Source organism: Gymnogyps californianus, chromosome 4, assembly GCF_018139145.2.
Source record: "Gymnogyps californianus isolate 813 chromosome 4, ASM1813914v2, whole genome shotgun sequence".
Classification (NCBI taxonomy): domain Eukaryota; kingdom Metazoa; phylum Chordata; class Aves; order Accipitriformes; family Cathartidae; genus Gymnogyps; species Gymnogyps californianus.
The window spans coordinates 68,787,190-68,805,716 of record NC_059474.1 but is presented as its reverse complement, the minus strand read 5'-3'; the positions used below and the strand labels follow the sequence as shown (position 1 = coordinate 68,805,716).

At 37.7% G+C, this 18,527-nt stretch overlaps 1 protein-coding gene across 5 annotated transcripts in view; it reads right to left on the bottom strand.

Moving 5' to 3' along the window:
• Window positions 1-18,527, bottom strand: part of SLC10A7 (solute carrier family 10 member 7) — a 154,860-nt gene that overhangs the window by 85,840 nt on the left and 50,493 nt on the right. For all 5 annotated transcript variants that reach the window (XM_050896301.1, XM_050896302.1, XM_050896303.1 and 2 more), the window contains one exon: window positions 15,625-15,663. In XM_050896301.1, the coding sequence (XP_050752258.1) occupies window positions 15,625-15,663 (39 nt within the window). The remainder of the gene's footprint in view (window positions 1-15,624; window positions 15,664-18,527) is intronic.

Below are 18,527 nucleotides of genomic sequence, written 5' to 3'. Positions count from 1 at the left end.
TGGTTCTTTCTTAAGGTCTTCAGGAATGTTTCTCCTGTAATTTACACAATAAAACCTCTGAGTATTTCTAATAAAAAATCCCAGGTTCTAAAAAGATATTGTCATAAGAATTATACTGAAAAGGTTACTTTTCTCCCCATCTCTATTACTCATGCATGTACAGTGGTGTTCAACACATTATAAAATGGGATAGGAAGTCAGCAATCCAGCTCCTGATAGTAGTGTTGTCTATGCAAGATGCTACTGTAAGCACAGATACTGTACGAGATTATGGCCTAAGCAGATAAAGCTGTACACTTGATTCAAATATTTATACTCTTAAGTGCAAATCTAATAGCTCTGTATGTAAAAGTCAGTTATGTGCACAACTACCAGATTGCAGTGCAAAAATTCCCTTTTGCACATGCCAATGGTAAGCACAGAAAGAACACATCCTTTTGAGATGCTTGTGGTATTTGTGTAATACAGGCTAAATTCAGGCATTTGTGCAATAGCTAATCTAAACTAACTCTAGGTATGGACACATTTACACTGTAAGAAGTGTATTTGTGTTCTAATTTAGCATAACGATTTTCCACACATTTGTTCTAGAATGGAAGTAAACTCAAATGGAGTTCAAAACAATTAGGCAAGAAAAACCTTCCTTTCATAACCAAGCCCTAATTCTTAGAATATAATTTTCAGAAAAAACTTCAAAAACATTTCTGTTTGCATGCTTTTAATACACCCACATGACACCCTCACTATGCCAGGCATGCACAACTCAATGTGCACCCCAGTTCCCAAGTGGCAGAAGGACCGATGCGCCGTCACAAAGCTCAGGCACTAAAGAAGCTAATGTAGTACTCATAAACCCAGGAAAGTACCTCAGAATATTTCTTTAATTTGCTAAATCTCCACTGAAACAATATTTCAGTCAATGAATGTACAGGTGATCAGAAAGAATCTTAATGGCACAAGGCATGCCTCAGCATCTTAGTCCTGCTGATTAGCTTTTCACCGTGATTTAAGATATTCCCTGTAAAACCTGGAGGATAGCGTCCAAAGGCTCTACAAGATTACTGCCTGATTATCCATGAAAACTGAACTCCCTATGAGTTCAGTTCAAGAACTTTATCATATAATGTCATAAAACAATTATTTTTCTATTGGGATATTTGTAACAGAATCAGTCTGGAAAATCTAATCCAAAAGTTTATCACTATAGCAGCTTTTACTTGATGTTAACACCCTGAAGAGCTATGTTCCCATCTCAGCTTAAACAAGTTATGTTACTGTTGGCTCTCAAATGATTACTTGGACGAGGCCTCCCGTATTTCTCATGACAAGAAGAAACCACGGGCGCGAGAACAACAGATAGGCAGAGGATGTGTGGCAATCGTACAGAGGGAATGTGCAGGACAGTTGTGGTTTGTGCACCCTCCTCCTGAAACAGGAGCTCCCAGGCAGGGGCTACCTCAGGGTAACCCCAGTCCAGCCGGACCCAGAACTTGCTGTTCTTCCTTCTGCACCGAAGCCAGCACAATCCAACCAGTCCCCAGAGATCTGCCGATCCTCTCTCGCTTAGGCTTCTCCAATATATCATCTTAATTTAGACCTCCCACTCTCCAGGGCTCTCCTGTCCCAAAACCCTTCTCCGTCACAAACCTCTCTTTACTCTGCTTGGACATGTCAGTGCTTGACTGAACTCTGATGACTGCTGGATCTCCCTCTTGCTAGTTTTCCAAAGAGGAAGAAACTCCTCCTTACTCTGACAGGGCTTTAAGAAATCCATGCACCAAGTATATAACCACAAATTTATCTGGACAGCCTCGAGACAGTGACTACCTGTCGTGGTTTAACCCAGCAGGCAGCTAAACACCACACAGCTGCTCGCTCACTCCCTCCCCTGACAAGTGGGATGGGGGAGAGAATTGGGGAAAAAAAAAAGTAAAATTTGTGGGTTGAGATAAAGACAGTTTAATAGGACAGAAAAGGAAGGAAAATAATCATCATCATCATCATCATAATAGAATTAGAATATACAAAACAAGTGATACACAATGCAATTGCTCACAACTCGCCAACCGATGCCCAGCCAGTTCCCAAGCAGCTGCCCCTAGCCAGCCTTCCCCCTAGTTTATATGCTGAGCATGACGTCCTATGGTATGGAATATCCCTTCGGCCAGTTGGGGTCAGCTGTCCCAGCTGTGTTCCCTCCCAGCTTCTTGTGCCCCCCAGCCTGCTCGCTGGTGGGGTGGGGTGAGAGGCAGAAAAGGCCTTGACTCTGTGTAAGCACTGCTCAGCAATAATGAAAACATCCCTGTGTTATCAACTTTATTCTCATACTAAATCCAAAACACAGCACTATACCAGCTACTAGGAAGAAAATTAACTCTATCCTAGCCGAAACCAGGACACTACCACTGCAGCAAAACATAGGCCTAGAAGTCTTAATCTAGATCATGCTAATCTAGGGTGCTTGAACAGCTTTATGAAACAGATTGATAAGATCATAGTGTTTTTTCTATCAGCGATGGCCTTTTCTGCCCCTAAAAGAAAGCACAATAATTATCTGGAAGAGGCTGTAGAGGGTTTTTAATAGCTTTTAAAATAATTTCAACAGCAAATAAAACAGATTATACCTCCTCCCTGTATATTACAGACGATATAATTTTCTGTATATTATTTGATAACACTGGCTCAAGATGTTCTCAGTACAAGTTCAGCTGGCACTGGACTGTGCTGTTGTCTGAATTAGCATAACAATTTTAATCCCAAGAGTTAAGAGAAATCAGATTGAAAAATAAAAAAGGAGCCAACATAATGCTTTGCAAGCATTTATGCTGCAATAATTATGCCATAGCTTGATGTATAATAATATATTATTACATATTATTATATATACTATTAAATAATTATATATATTATTAAATAATTTTATTAACTGAGTGACTAAACTAAGCAATAAGGCAGTACTCTATAAATATTAGGCTTCATCTAGATTTTATTATTTTGCAAGCTGCTTGTGTTACAGTGATGCTCTTAGCTTGTATTTTAACTACCTACTAAAAATATGGAAAGCAATAGTAATAAATACATTTTACACATGAATTCATGTAACAGTTCTTTGTTGGGGACACTACACAGTCTATAAAATGAACTATCTGTAGTCTTTTGCTCTGCTTTAATTGGCCTGCAAAATAAGGAAGATGGATAGAAGCTGTTTCTCAAAGTCAATGACCAGAAAAATCTTACTGAAATGCTATACATGAGTTGAGGTTAGAGTAAAATTTACATTGTTATTTTGCTTACTTCTTCATTATAGTGTATTATCTGTATTATGAATGCACCAAGTGGTCTTTCTGGGGACTTTATACGACTTCATATGATTTTGCACCCACTGTAGGGAACTCAATTCTGTAGCACAGGGAAAGATACAACGACCATCACTGAAGGAACAAAAATGTGTGTCTCTAAGCACCAGTTACCAGAAAAGAGAGAGAAACAGAGCTAAGTCTAGGTGCCTATGGCCAGAAGTGCATGGAAAACAGTGAAACATCTGGGATTCATTTGTTCTTCTTATGGAAAAAAATGAAGTAGATACATGCAAAACATTTACAACCATTTATAGCCTTTTCAAATTTCAAATGACTGGTTTGCCAGCTGCATGCTATCTATCTCCCAGGAAGCATTGGACAGACACTTGAATATCTGTTCCACTCACTACAACCAAGTTTTCTCAACCATATACAGGATATTTAGACTATGGACTAGCTCCTCCAGTCACAGCAGAACTGCTGCCAAAGCAAATACCACACCCCATGAGCTGATGGACAAAACAATATTGTCTATTTAAAAAAAAAAACCAAAACAGTTCTTTCATGACAACATACTTTTAGAACTAGCAGATCCAGGGACTACTTACTAAGAAAAAATCCTGCAAAAGCTGTCCTTCCCTTGCAGTCATTCTAGGTGATGGTGGACAGCGCCATGTCCCTGTCACTGTCTCCCCCGCTAGCCAGATGTTAGGCTATTGCAGGGATCCTACCACCTTCTTCTTACAGAAGTCCAGAGTGAGAAGAAATTTACTGTCCCTCATGCTGAGCAAGGGCCTCAGTACTGCTCCTCACTTTCTTTAAGAGATTCTATCTCCCAGTCCACTTCGAATTCTAATTTATCCAAGAATTAGACCTCCTACAGATTGATTACTAGCTCCAGGCACCTGATAAGTCATGACAAAATTAAATTCACAGGCTAGTACAGTTTATTAGCAGGTTACTGAGTTGCTGGAAGAAAACACCGTCACCTCTCTCCCAATGCCCTCCTACCAAAACCCTAACAAGCTTCACACCACCCACACCAGCAAGGCACCTGTACATCATGAAACATAATGTCCACACAAAGCCTATGAAGTTCAGAGAAGAATGACCTGTAAATTAACACCTTATACCACTTTCACAGGAGTGTGCTGAAGGATCAACAACAAATTTCCCAGTGTCTGTGGATTTGTACAGCAACACTAACATCCAGTCTCCTTCATTTAGAGAAATTGTATTTACCCACAATTGTGTGTTTGCACTGCATGTTCCTGTAAAACACCTCATTGGCAAATAAACTTATAGTATGGAAGTATACATATATAGCCGCATTATGCACTCCCTTTCCACAGTAAAACTTACACAATGAAACAAATTCTGTTAGCTGCTCATCATGTACCATTAAAAAGATTACAGGAGAAAAAAAAAACATCATAAATACATAAGGACCTTCTCCCTAACTGCTGCACTATCTCAAACAATAAAATCAATAATTTAACTATCTGAAACTTCACATGTGCACGGCACTGCAAGTAGACCAGTGGTATTTTCACTTCAAATTTATATAGTCTTTAGTCAGTATACTTAATCTGCATTTCTAACACCTGCTTCAGTCAGCTGTGAAGTGCAATGTTATCTATAAAATTTTCTTTCATCTTTGTACTGTCCATCTAACAAAAAAATTATATGATGGTGGATAATTATTTGACTTTTAAAAGGATATGAAACTTTTCACGTTTTTTGATCATTTCTTGAAAGACATGCTCATATATTTGACACTCCATTTTATTAAAAGGTTTGAGTTTTTTCAAAACCCTGACTTTCACATTATTCATGTTATCTAATCCTATGTAATATAGTTCTCCTTCCAACAGTTAACATTCACTTTCCATACAGTAGTAAAAATGTGGGAAAGAAACTAGACCACAATTAAGCAACGAGGCATGACAAGGTGTGTGTTTTCAGGCTATTAGCACATGCCTCAAATGCACCAGGAGGAAAAAGCTAGAATGACTTTTTCCACTCAGGTGGGCATCAACACCAGCACCTGTATGATACCACAGTACAAAGTGATATATAAAGAGTATGCAGAGGAGGTGAAACCACATGCAGCTTTCATCCAGTGGGTTTATGTCAAGCAAAAAAGCTGTTCCCAGTCATGCACAGTCTCAGTCAAGTTAAACACTAGGAGAATAAAGGTATCCAATGAAAGTGTCCAATGTTGAGCTTTTAAGACGTTGGCTGAAAACCAGAAGATAATATGAAGCATGGTTTATAAATGTAGAAACAACATCCCATCTTCATATATTAACATATAAAATTTTCTGTTTGACATGGAGTGGTCACCACATTTCGATACAAGTAAAAAGAATTCTTTTTATTGGGAAGTAAAAAATAGCAAATTTTCAAATGCTTTACCCTGTCAGAGCTCATATACAGTCTTTTCAGGGTGTGACCCCACTTTGTACAACATACTGAGTTTTTCATAGATAAAGTCAGATGATCATCTAGTCTGATCTTCCACCAACTAACAGGGAAAGGACATCGCATAAACATTCCTGCAACAAGCCCTTACACTGGAGTTGACCAAGAAGGTACCTTCAGAAAATATTTTAGAAAAGGAATGTTGTGATACAATCTTTTTTAAAAAGTAGAAGCAACAAATAAAGAATTTACTTATCATTACAGGAAAGTAACCATGGGTAGGTGGGTGGAGAACTGGAATGAAGGAGGAGGAAAGAAGATGCTGAGAGATGCGTTAGCTCACGTGTCATGCCAGAAAGGTGATTAACTGTATGAGCAAGACTGAGCCTCAAGGCAGGCGAAGGAATTATCTCCAAGATGGTTTGGGTTTTGTTGGGGTGGGTTTTGGGGGCGCTTTTTTGTTGTTTTGTTTTGGTTTTACATAAAGTCAAAATGAAAAATCTATTCCACTGACAGAACAGTGTTAAAAGAAGCCAGGTAATGACAGACCATTAATTAAAATATTTCTCCCCCTCCTTCACAATAACCGGTATTTCCAAATATGTGCCATTAAGGATGAAAGCTGAGGGTTGTTTTGATACTTTGAAAGAAGCTAAGGAAAAATAATAATGAAGGGAGCCTCTCAGCAACAAGACAAGTACAGCCATTCAAAAAAATTCATGTACTGCTGCTGTCTCATACTGAAGGGTCACGATTGTTTCCCAAAGCTGCCTTTTAAAAGGCCAACAATAAATAATAAACAAACACAGATTTCCGAAGGAAGCTCCAGTTTTATGATAACCATGCCTTCCCCGCTAGTTGAGTTAAAGACTTTGCGAAAGCTTTTGACCTAACCTCTGGCACTTCCATTAAGACAGTATTTGTCACCCTGACAGCAAGGGGAACGGTTTCCAGCCACTGAACTTACAGTAATAATGACACCCCTCTTGGTTTTACCCCAAGAGACTGAGGACTGCCGATCTGCAGACTGCTGAGTTTTGAACAGGCACTGCTAGGTCAGATAGAGAAGAACCACAGAAAAAAAACTATCCAAATCCAGGAAGAGCTTTAAGCTGTTCTGGTCCAAAAATCAAAAAGCTTAACAAATTAATGTGTTTGGGATATTTTTCCTCCCCTGAAGAGTCAACTTAAGGTAAAAGAAGGTTTGCATAGAACGATACAGCACTGGTATTGCTGTTTGTAACGGGATGTCACAAAACATGCATACTGCTTTCTAGAATTCAACTCTTGCTAGCTGCTGAATCCACATTTGGTGGACACAGGAGAAAGAGCTCCATGCTCCATTATAGATTAGTGCATCCATGTAGGTGACTCCTCAACATACCAGATTGCATTTTATAACAAACACAGATGCCAGGTGAAACGACTCCTCCTTGCAGCAGCACTAGTTCAAAGTGCTAATGAAGCAGAAGACAGGGGTTCCAAATGAAGGGATGATTCTCTCCACCCCCCCTTGCCCCAACACACACTTTTCTCATGCAGGTGACTAAAAGCTGCAGCACAGAGGAAAGATCATTGCTCCATTTCAATCAGAAGCTACAACTTTTTGGGGAGAACATTAACAGCAGATTCTAAAAACATTTTCATTTCCTTTTGATGAATTTTTTAAAAGGGAGGGAGAAAATTATATATTTTGTGCATTTCCAAATCTTTCTGCAGGGAACATTTACCCTTAAATCAGGCCAAATGACTACGTTTGTGTACAACCACAGCCCTAGAGGAATGCAGTTTTGCTTCTTCTAGTGTTAAAAGATACTACAGAGAGGGCAAAATAAAAACCAAATTGTCTTTCATAGTGCCTCCCTTCTCAATTTCTCCTTCATGCACCAACCTACCTAACATAAAGAACCAATAAATTTAAACATTTGGTTCCCACAGACACAACTAATTATTTGTAAGAATTTTAAATCGCTTGTTTTACATATAAATTGTTCCAGGTTTTGTAGTGTAAATTTTCACCTTTTTAAACAAAGCATGGAAATATTTCTCCAAGTATTTGTCAGAAACAAATAGAGCAGATTTTCAATGCAACCATTTTTTAAAACTAATTTCAAATAAGTGATATGACATAATCCCATGATACAAACTTCAGTGACTTAACTAGAAGTCGGACATCTTGACCTTACTTTCTAACAGAACTAGTGATATTTCTTCCTGTTAATTTTACTTTCTTTATGTTGGACTAAAAAGACAGGAAACCTTTGCAAAACAGAAGACAAGAAAACATCACAAACTAGTACCAGGACCTTTTCAACATTATGATCTGCACACAATTTCCACCCTAGTGCAATTGTTTTTTTCAAGTTCTGACCATTAACAAAAAGTAAGCAGAACCAGAAAAAATAGCCCCAAACAAGTATATTCTTTTGACAAAAATACTATATTTTCACAGTAAAGAGGGCAATGATAAATTTTACAAATTATGACAAAAGTAATCTTAGACAACAAACTGATGTTATATTAAAACTGTGTATCAGCACAGACGTGATTTACATACTAATCCAACAAATTGCCTGATTATATAGTATTAAACACATACATTCCCTCCTCTAGATGTTCTCCAAATGATAGTTACCAAAGATACATACTCTTTTGACTCTGTTATTCATTAGCATTAATTTAAAATGGAATCAAGCTTTTTATAAATTTCCAGTATTCAATTTCCATTAACAAGAGAGATGATTGTACCATAGTCAGAAGGCATTTTCATTTCCAGTTTCCCCACACTGTGGGATCAGAAGAAATATGCCAGATCATAAAATTTAAGGTACTTTGAATGCCCAGTTTTAGCTCCTGAAACTTCACTCCCTTCTACTTTGCAATTCATAAATGACAATTGGACTGGAAGAATAAAGCTATTTGAACTCTCATGCTCTCTTTCCGATTTGCAACAAACACCCTGAATTCCGCCTCTGAATTTTCTCCAGCAACTTCCACTTTTGTTGCTTGTTTTACTAACTCAAGAAATGCTACTGCACATATATCCTCAGCTATTTCTTTCCCTAAGAGCCTGTTAATCCATAAAAACAGTAACGATGAGAGCAGAGGGGATTCAATGTACTGTCTCAAAAGCAGTCACCAAGTACCACGCCAAGCAAGAGCACTAGATGGGGTTGCTGACCAAAAAAGTAGGTACAAGAAAAAATCCTACCTACTGTTAGCTGTCATATGAGAAAGTGGAAAAAGCAGAATACCCAAATATATCTATCTTTAAAAAGATAGTAGTTAATTATTTTGGGGCTGCAAAGAGAATACAAAGAGATACATTTAATGGCCTACTTATTGCCACCTTTAAATAAACTTTTTTTGGAAACACTGGCTGCTTGAGTCCGTAAGACCAAGGGAGATGAGTTAAACGCTCAGTAGCAAAAGCTACTGGGAAAACTAAGAAAGCACTGAGACCAGCTACAGCCCACATAATTTATAAACATTTGACAGCTAATAGTTTCTTTTTTAGTTATTATGTAGATTTCAATGCATTTTCCTCTTAGCTGTTGAAAAAAAAAATACAGGGACTAATCATTGGCCTTCTAGAGGATACTCTTTTCTGAGAACTTAATAGCCCATCTTCTTTCTTCTTGGTTACCGTTACCTACCCTCCTTCTCCCTAAGGTTTCAAAGACAACCAACAGCAGGGCTGTTATTTGTTAACTGGTTCTCAGACAGCCTGCACTGGCTGACCATGTAAATCCCTACTGAATTCATTGGTCTTTTCAAATCAACTGTGTCATCAGACAGACCACACAGTGGGTGTTATAATACTCAGATTTCCAGTTGTCCCCGTACCTGATTTCTCTCAGTCCCTTGGGAGCAAGATCTCATTTACTTCTTTTTAACTTTCTGACTATCGCACCTTTATACTTACTCCTTTTTTATTTCAAAGGAGTTCAGCATTACTCAGACAAGCTGATTTTTTTTTTTTATTTTGTAAAAAATTCTGCATCTGTTTCTAACTGACACCCACTCTCTCAGTTTGGCTGGGGGGGGGGTACACTGGGATGGGTGCACATGCCTAGCCATCCCTCAAAACAATCATCTGTATAAAGGGCTCTTTTCTTAAGCGCGCACTAACAGGTCTCTGTCACAGTGAGCTTGGTTACTCTGCCTTGCTTGTACCAAAACAGTACAAGCTAACTCAAGCTTAGGTATTAAACTAAGCATGCTATACACTGGAAGCACAAAACGTTACTTGGCAGATCTGGAAACAGCTGATGATGCCCAAACTTACATTGAGATTTCAGATCAAGCCAGCAGAAATCAAAATGAGGATGTTAAATAACAATGAGAGAACGAAGCACCAGCCACAAAATAAGAGAAAGTTACAGTAAGGCAACATAAGTGGCTCCCAAGATTATTTAAATTCCATGGAATCCAAACTCTTCCTGCCAGGTACATAATATCTGGTCCAAAGACTCGCTGCTGCCGAGATCTGCCATCCCCTTCCACTCATGCAAAAACCCATCCTTCAAGGCTGAGGTGGCTTCCCAAGTGGCTGATTAACAGGGAGAACTTGCTCAGGATTTTGAGAACTACCCGAATCAAATTCGGAGCACAGACCAGCGTGCTGCATGCTTCCACTGTGCTGCTTCAGAGAGGAAGAGGAGACCACTTCTAAGAGAGCAGTGGCACACCATAAAGCAGCTCCGCTTTGAAATTAAACAAGACTGAATCTAGAATTCAGCACCTGTTGTGAACAGACTTCTTGGCAAGATTTTCTTGTAAACAGCTAGCAGAGTAAAAAGGGAATCCCAGATGACTGTTCTGCCCCTTTTCATACTGCAAAGACACAATCAAGATGGAACAAAGGGGTGTACAAACATTTGCTTGATTTTAGAAAAATATTTACAATGTTTGTGCTAGAAATAATTAAGCCCAATACGGATATTTATCCTAGAAATAACTAAGATAAAAAAGTGATAATTAAAAAAACCCAAAATAAACCTAAACCATTCAACATCCATTAAGGTAAAATAAAGTAAATAAATTCAGCCAATTGGTTATTTCCATACGGGTGGATTTCTTTAAATAGTAATGAAATCATTGCTAAAAAATCCATTGTTATTAAAATAAAAAAGTTGGCTCAGCCTACCAAAATTAGATTTGTAAGTTGCTGGTCATTCCCATAATTAAATCTGTGTCACAAATTTGCAAGAAAAATGGACACTATGACTAATGCATTTACTTGCTGCACTAGTGCTGTCAGGCTGTGTAAATCATTATGCCTGCTAAAGCAGAGTAGATAAGAATTCCATACATTTTCATTAACCAACTAGGCTTTGTGTATATGTGAGAAGGTAACTTTCATATTCCCTGCTAGCTTTAGCTTTCATTTGGAAGACAACATAAATAAAAACATTAGCCTTGATTTGATTAGCCAAGTGGCTGCTCCAAAAATTATTTGAGTTTTTGAACAATATGAACCAGCTCTGTCTCCTTTGAAAGATGGTCAGATAAAACAACTAAACCATATATACTTAATTTGGACAAAGGAGATTAATGAAATGATGGGCACCTGGAATAGGTTCCTTCCTTCAAACTGACTTATGTAGCCTGGACACATCCCTTATTTCATCCCATAGGTTTCCACAGAGGAAGCGAAGCTAATCCAAGACAGCATCGGAAGAAGTCTCAACCAACACTTTCATTTTTCAGCTGCCCTTTGCTCTGTTTTCTCAGGAGTGCAATGGTCACCAGAGCAGAGTCCTCTGAATCCTCTCTTTTCCTCTTGATTTCCTGTCACCACAGACCTTCAGATCTTGGTCACAGTTCTTTATTCAAGGTGAAGCTGATGGCTGTTCCTTTCACACTTACTGTTCATAACCCCAAGGCACCAAAGAATCAGACAACATTGACTCACATCCCAAGCTGGATACTCTCATGGGTTTCCAAGCCCACTGTCTCAAGCGGAAAGGAGATTAACGAGAGGTAGAAAGAGATTAGACAAGACTGTTTCTAGTCTAGCAGTGCAGAGCATTTTGTGAGGACATCCTCTTGTAGACTTTAGGCCCTCTCCTTCTTCCATGCACATGGCATTATATTGTCACTGCAAATTGAGTTTAGCTCTCAACTGAGCACGTGTCTCCACTTCAGTGCAAGAACAGCCTCAATGACAGGCTATGCCTTGGTGAACTTAAAGTCAAAGGAGCTGAGCCACCCAGGCAAACACCATGGAACAACCATCAGCACAGCATGGTTTGCTGTATCCTGCCTATTGCTCTGCGCTTTGGACATTAACAAGCATTATTTTTCTGTTGCAGCACAACTCTCAGAAGCAGAACAGAAATGCTTAGCAAGCATGGTAATGCATACAATGTTAAGAATCTCAGCAGACCCATACTTAACATCCCAGACAATTTCTTTAGCCTTTAGGTGCAAAAGTATCCTCCCCTACAAGTGGAAGCAGCTACCTCAGTGCTTTCTATCTCAGCAGATCTTAGCATGCATTTGCATGCTTTACAGTAGCAACCTTGCTGATAACCAACCACCCAGTATTAGTAAAATGCTATCAGATTTTATTAAAACCCCATTAAGAGGAAAAACTGAAATAACTTATTATGTTCCACAATTATTGTAAACCAAACTGTTTAAACGAGGGGAGGAGATAATGATATTAACTACCCAACTCAAAGCAATCCTCTGTGGTATGATTCTAAATATTCTCTTGGCTGAAATTTATGTAAATTGAATTCATCTATCGTTAGTTATTACTAATCTAGCTACATAAAAACACTTTTCTGTAACAATTAGTTCTTTAAAACACTGTGTTTTAATTAGACCTGGGACATTATTAAACTAAGTGTAAATACCTATCAGTCCATGCATTGTTTTGCCTGCATATTTATAGGAATATGGGCTTTGGTGGAGTTTAAAAGGAATTACTTTGTGGTTGGTTGGTAGTTTTTGTAAATCTCCTTACCAGTGAAAACTCCTCCAGATGCTTAATCTAAGTGTATTTCTGCTCATCAAGACATATTTGGCATTTCTACATTGTATGTATCACAATGTGTTCCTTTTCATCTGAATAAGCTCATCTCAGTATCATTCTAACATTATGCTGAGTCTCTTCCATCAGACATTTTGTTCCACAGTTTATTTTAATTTAACTTCTTAAGGACCTTTTCCTAGTCTTAAAAAAAAAAAAAAAAAAGAAAAGAAAAAAAGAAAAAAGTTAAAAGCATAGCACATCCTTCAGCCCTTTTAAATCAGCTTGCTTCACACTATCATACACAGGCACTGGCCCACAGGGCATAGTCTGAGAACAGACAACATACTGTTCTCCTGGTTTTGTCAGGGCTACACGCAAGTGCAGCAACCCGCCCATGTGCTACACATTGTAAGACAAGTAACATAAGAAAAATTGCAGCCTTGCCAATGGTCAAATCTTCCAAATTATCTCCAGGACATGTATATGGTTATGGTCACAAAGGTATACAACTACATCTAAGCCTATCCACAGACAGCACATCATCAGACCCTAATAAGAAAAATGGAAATGTGATTTAGATTCATCATGAATTAAAGATATAGGAAATAGGATCTCCACCTATAGCCAAGCCCGTAAGTTAGGCACCAATATAAACTGATGGATTTCCAAAAAACACCACCAGTACCTTCCATTATCTTCTCAGAAACAGGCCAATTATTTTCATATTTTATAGAACAGTTCTGACTTCAAACAAGTGCGTATATATATATATTTTTAATGCTTCACCAGTTGTTCACAGAAAACTTGCAAAGTAAGTGACCACATGCTAGTGACATTCAGGAGCCACTCAATTAAAGGCCATGTAGACCTACAGCACTGTGAAACTGGTAAACAGCTCTAGCTACTTATTACAGTTCCTCGCCCACTATCACCCCATTGCATTTTCAGTCATAAGGTTCATCCTATCAACTTCATTGCCAGAAAAGTTTGTAAGAGCAAAGGTTTCAGTAAACATTTGTGATTTATTTTCCGTCATACATACATATTCCCTACATAAACATGATTTTAAACTAGGATATCACAATAAGCACCTAAGTCTGTGTATATATTTGTGACTTAATAGTGGCCACTTTATAATTTTATTTTTAAAAAATCAGTAATCAGAAAAAATCGGCTGGTATTGTGGTTTGATTCCAGCTGTTCTTTAAGATTTTTAAAAAATCTTTCCTGGGATTTTTTTAACAAGAAATTTTACTGCAATGCTGCTCCAAGATTTCAAAAAAAATCTGAAGTGAATAAAAAGTGAAATGAGGTAATTATATGTAAATGGAACTTTCCAATGATCAGTTCATGGAACTAAGATCAAAACCAAAATCAGGAGTATTAGATGAACACACAAACTACCTCAGCTTCTTTAACTGAGATTTCTTCAGAGAGCTACAAATAGGTTCTAGAAATTAAGATATGTTTATGTTGGTTTACTAGGAGCCGGCATTGTATTAAGATGCTCTGGGGCCTAAATTCTTATTTGAAGTCAAAAGACATTCTCCTAATGACAGCTGAACTGAGGCCTCTGGGTATTCAAGGAAACCTCCTGAACTGAAAGCCAGGGACAGCAGAGAAACTGGAGCTCGTGCCAAGCAACAAGAGAAAATGCCACGCACATACACAGACTTAAGAGTTGCTCTAAGACTGAGATTCCACAGTTTGAGGCAGAAAGTACCTTCTTCCCATTGGAGAAGGACGATAGGTGACAAAAAGGAACAAGTATTTGGGAACTCATATTTTAAAAACATAAATTGTCATCTATACCCACAAAACTTAATCCACCCTCCTAACTTTAACCTAGTCCCTTAAAAAAGCAGCAGCACAATGCGTAACTTCAAAATGCCATGCAACTCTCTCTTGGCAGTACAGCTTTACATACTTAAACTCCCAAACTCCAGCTTTTCATAAAACAAATATGCATAAAGTGAGTTATTTTGTACTTGCAGTTTTGATTTTAATTTCCTAATTTGAATTCTTTTGTCATTCATTCATTTTATACATCATAGTACTCTTTCCAGGCACACAAGATTGGAATCACAAATGCACACTTCTAAACATGCACGAATTTTAGTAAAGAAGAACAAATTCAATTATTAGCTGCCTAAATAAATAAAACAATCAGTCACAGTAGCTTGCCTACATATAAAATAATTTGTATTTAATATTCATTAATGTCTCTCTAAACAACATATGAATAAAAGAAATCTATTCTTCCTTTCTTCATAAATATATTTATTTAGTGTTGTTTAGTGTCCTTTCTGAATCTTTGTAGACCATCAGGCCCACAAATACTGTTTTTGCTTTTTACAGAAATGGTTATATTTCCAGCTGGATTGATTGCTTTCCCATATCTAGCTATTTTAGTGTGTTCCTCAGAGACACTGAGTGGCTTCACTGACAGTGAAATATGCTAAACAAATGACAAGTCACTGAGTAAATTAGCATCTATTCTCTGATCAGCTGGGTCATGTTTTCTTTTCAAAATCCATGGCCTCTTGATAGAAAATAATGAGTATTTGATGGGCCTTATTAGAAAAATCAATATATTGATGCCCATGTCTGAAACATCTGCATAATAATAGATTCCGTTAACCCATTAAGGACAAAATTAAGATGTGTTTACACATTATTAATTTACCATGAGCAGAGATAATTTATTCACTACTTTTCTTAAGAGTTTAACAAAAAGAAAAGAAATTGTAATATCTGTATTTAATGGCATGGTGACATAAATTGAAAGATGATTCAAATTTTTGCCAGCTAAATGGCACAATTCCACCAACACTAATGTGAAAAATACAAAGACACCAATGACACTGTTAAAAATAAGACTATTAAAGCACTTGCTATAAATAGTGCATTACTTACCAAAAAACTTCCAAAAGCGGAATTAAATATAGCAGCTGCCTGAAGAGAGAAAAAGATAAATATCACCAATGGTAAAATAGCTATAGTACAAGAACAAAATGTTATTCCCCTGCCCAACAAGCTATTAGATTCTCCAAATACACACATACACAGAGACCATTAGGCAGTTAGCCGCTGCTTAAAAAATTGCCAGTGGCCTGTAACTTATGAAGACTGATAGGTTCTAGTTTATGCATTCATAAATAATGTGCCGAAATGGACAAAAGCAGGAGGAGAAGAAAATCCTTGCCGGTAGACTTAAGAGGAATATCCACAAGAACTAAGAATATCACACAGAAGCTTGGTCTCACTGATTTTGCTCTTAGTTGCCAGGAACATTTTTACATATTGACCTATTAATTAAAATAAATATAATCTGATGTAACTAAACCACTGCATTTTCATAGACTTTTAACAATTTTTAATGGCATATTAATCAGGCAAGCAAACTAATTTAGTTGTTCATCATAATAAAGTATTGACAAATTCAGAAGTTTATGTAGCTTGACCAACAAATTTAAAATAGGAACAACAAAAAAACCCAACAAAAAGCCCCCACAACAACCCCACACTTCTGAGGCCAAAATGTCTAATCATTACTTTTTAATCCGTAGTCTTTTAAAATAAGAAAATAAACAATTTTGGTAATGACTTTAGAAGTATTTGTGCTTACCTAAATATCCAGGAAATATAAGGTAGCAGTATTATTTCTTAATATTAACTCATTAAATTCCAGGAAGTTAAAACTTGAGTCTTGAATAGCTTTCCTCAATTACCAAGAAAGAACAGAAACTCTTGTATGGCAGCCACTCTGATGATGAAAAGCCACACAGCAAAGGTAAGAGGCAAGAGAGGAGGGAAATCTACTGTTTACATGAAGATTTAGAGCAGAGTCAAATTAATCACCCTGGACACTTCCAGCCACAGATTAATAACAAGTGGATGTTAGCGAGTTTAGCAAGTTTGAATAAAGTCCAAAATCAGGGTAGGAGCTGTAGCTGAACCTGCCTTCTGCTCCATAAGAGGATGCAATGAAAATGAATGGGTAATGAGATCCTTGGCTCTAGAGAGCTTAGCTTTCTTATTCAAGTTCATAATTAATTCAAAGCTTTGATAATTTCATTAGATTCCTCCTCTGCTGGCCCTATCAATAAAAGATGGCACTGGACCGCAGCTCCTCAGTGGCCCAAATACAAAAACAAATGCAGACTGGGAAACCTTTGCTGACTTGCTTACTAACAGGGACAATGGCATATGGCACTCCATGTTGCGGAGGGAGCATCTGAATAGATACAGCTAAATAAAACATTATAGTTGACAGTTGTAAACTACAGTAACATATTTTAACACCTCTTCCTCATCAGCATTCCTTTTTTGAACATAAAAAAAGAGGCACAAGTCCAAACAGCTCCTCTTGCCAGAGATCACAGCTGAAAGCAAGAATGAGTACTACTTAAAAGAATTCTTCAACAAGTGTGAATTAAATCAGGATTTTCTTCTTGTATTTGAAGCTGTGCAGCTGATACTTTCATGTGGCAAGAGAGAGACATATTACACCCATGCACACAAACATCCTGCAAGGGATCAGTTTCAATACAGGAGATGTCCTTGCAGGTATCTTTTGTTAATATATCCCTCTTAAAGTTCCTATTATCATTATATTAAAAAAAACCATCAGGTTTATCAAGTCTCTCTGGTATTTGTTGGACACGTGCCATTCTTTTACACAGACTGATTGCATTTGACCACTTCAACCTGATAAAGATGCAGAAAGGTCCCTTTTATTACATCCCGTCTCTGAATCCATGAAGGAGGATCTAGACTTCCATTTTTAAGCACACTTAAAGATCTCTTCCTTGCAAAACAGTCTTTGCTATATAAAACAGTGTAAATCAACTGTTAAGATCTGAAAGACAGAAGCATCTGGGCTCCACTTCTGCACCAGAAGGCTGGGAGGAAACTTAATGGTCCCCTCCTCCCCAAGCAGATTTTGTGTGCAGAGTGACAGCTACATTTCTGTCTGCTACAAAGAACCGTATCACTCACCCTCTTCAGGAAAGCTGGTGAAGTCCACATAAAATGGATAGAGAGCATAAAAAGTAGCCCTTCCCTCCCTAACATGCTAAACTTAGCTCCCTGTCTCAAAAATATCCGGTCCTACCAGAAGTTGGGTTCAGGCCAGACTCTGCTTACAGTGCAGATGAGCCTGCCAGACCATGTCTACTGATGCAAGAGAAATAACTTTAGTGCTAGACAGCCCTCAACCATTTTCCTGGTCATTTCAACAATGTACAAGGAACAAAGCAGTAGCTGGCAAGAACCGATACGCTTAGAAGGACACTGTGCATCTGGTTTTAGCCACATCAGTGGCTACCAATTCTGATTTGAGGATCAGAGACATGCAATTTTTTACTTAAAATACGCTGCAATTCCACTTCCAGGAGAAATTCTGTACCTGGAAAGGTGGTAAGGAGAGATGCTAGATGGTTCTATGGTGGTGATACTAGATGGTGATATTTTGGCCATCAACAAACTTCTTTTCTTTCTTCCTTCCTGATCCACCCAGAAGATTTCTGGGGTTTTTTTTAATATTCTCAAGCATATAACAGGTACTCAGACAACAACCTTAGATAAATTTTATGCTTCAGGTATTCAGCCAGTCATGTGCAAAAGTCATAATTCACAACTGGACCAGGGGTACACTAGTTTGCAATTTTTAATTCCCTTTCTCCAAAGTGTCAGAAATCATCCATGGTAGATGATTAAACACTCATTACAGGCAAAAGAAGGAAAAAAAAAAAAACAAATCAGGAAGACCACAAATTAAGCTATAATCATTCAGATGATTTGCCTCAGTGAGGGAG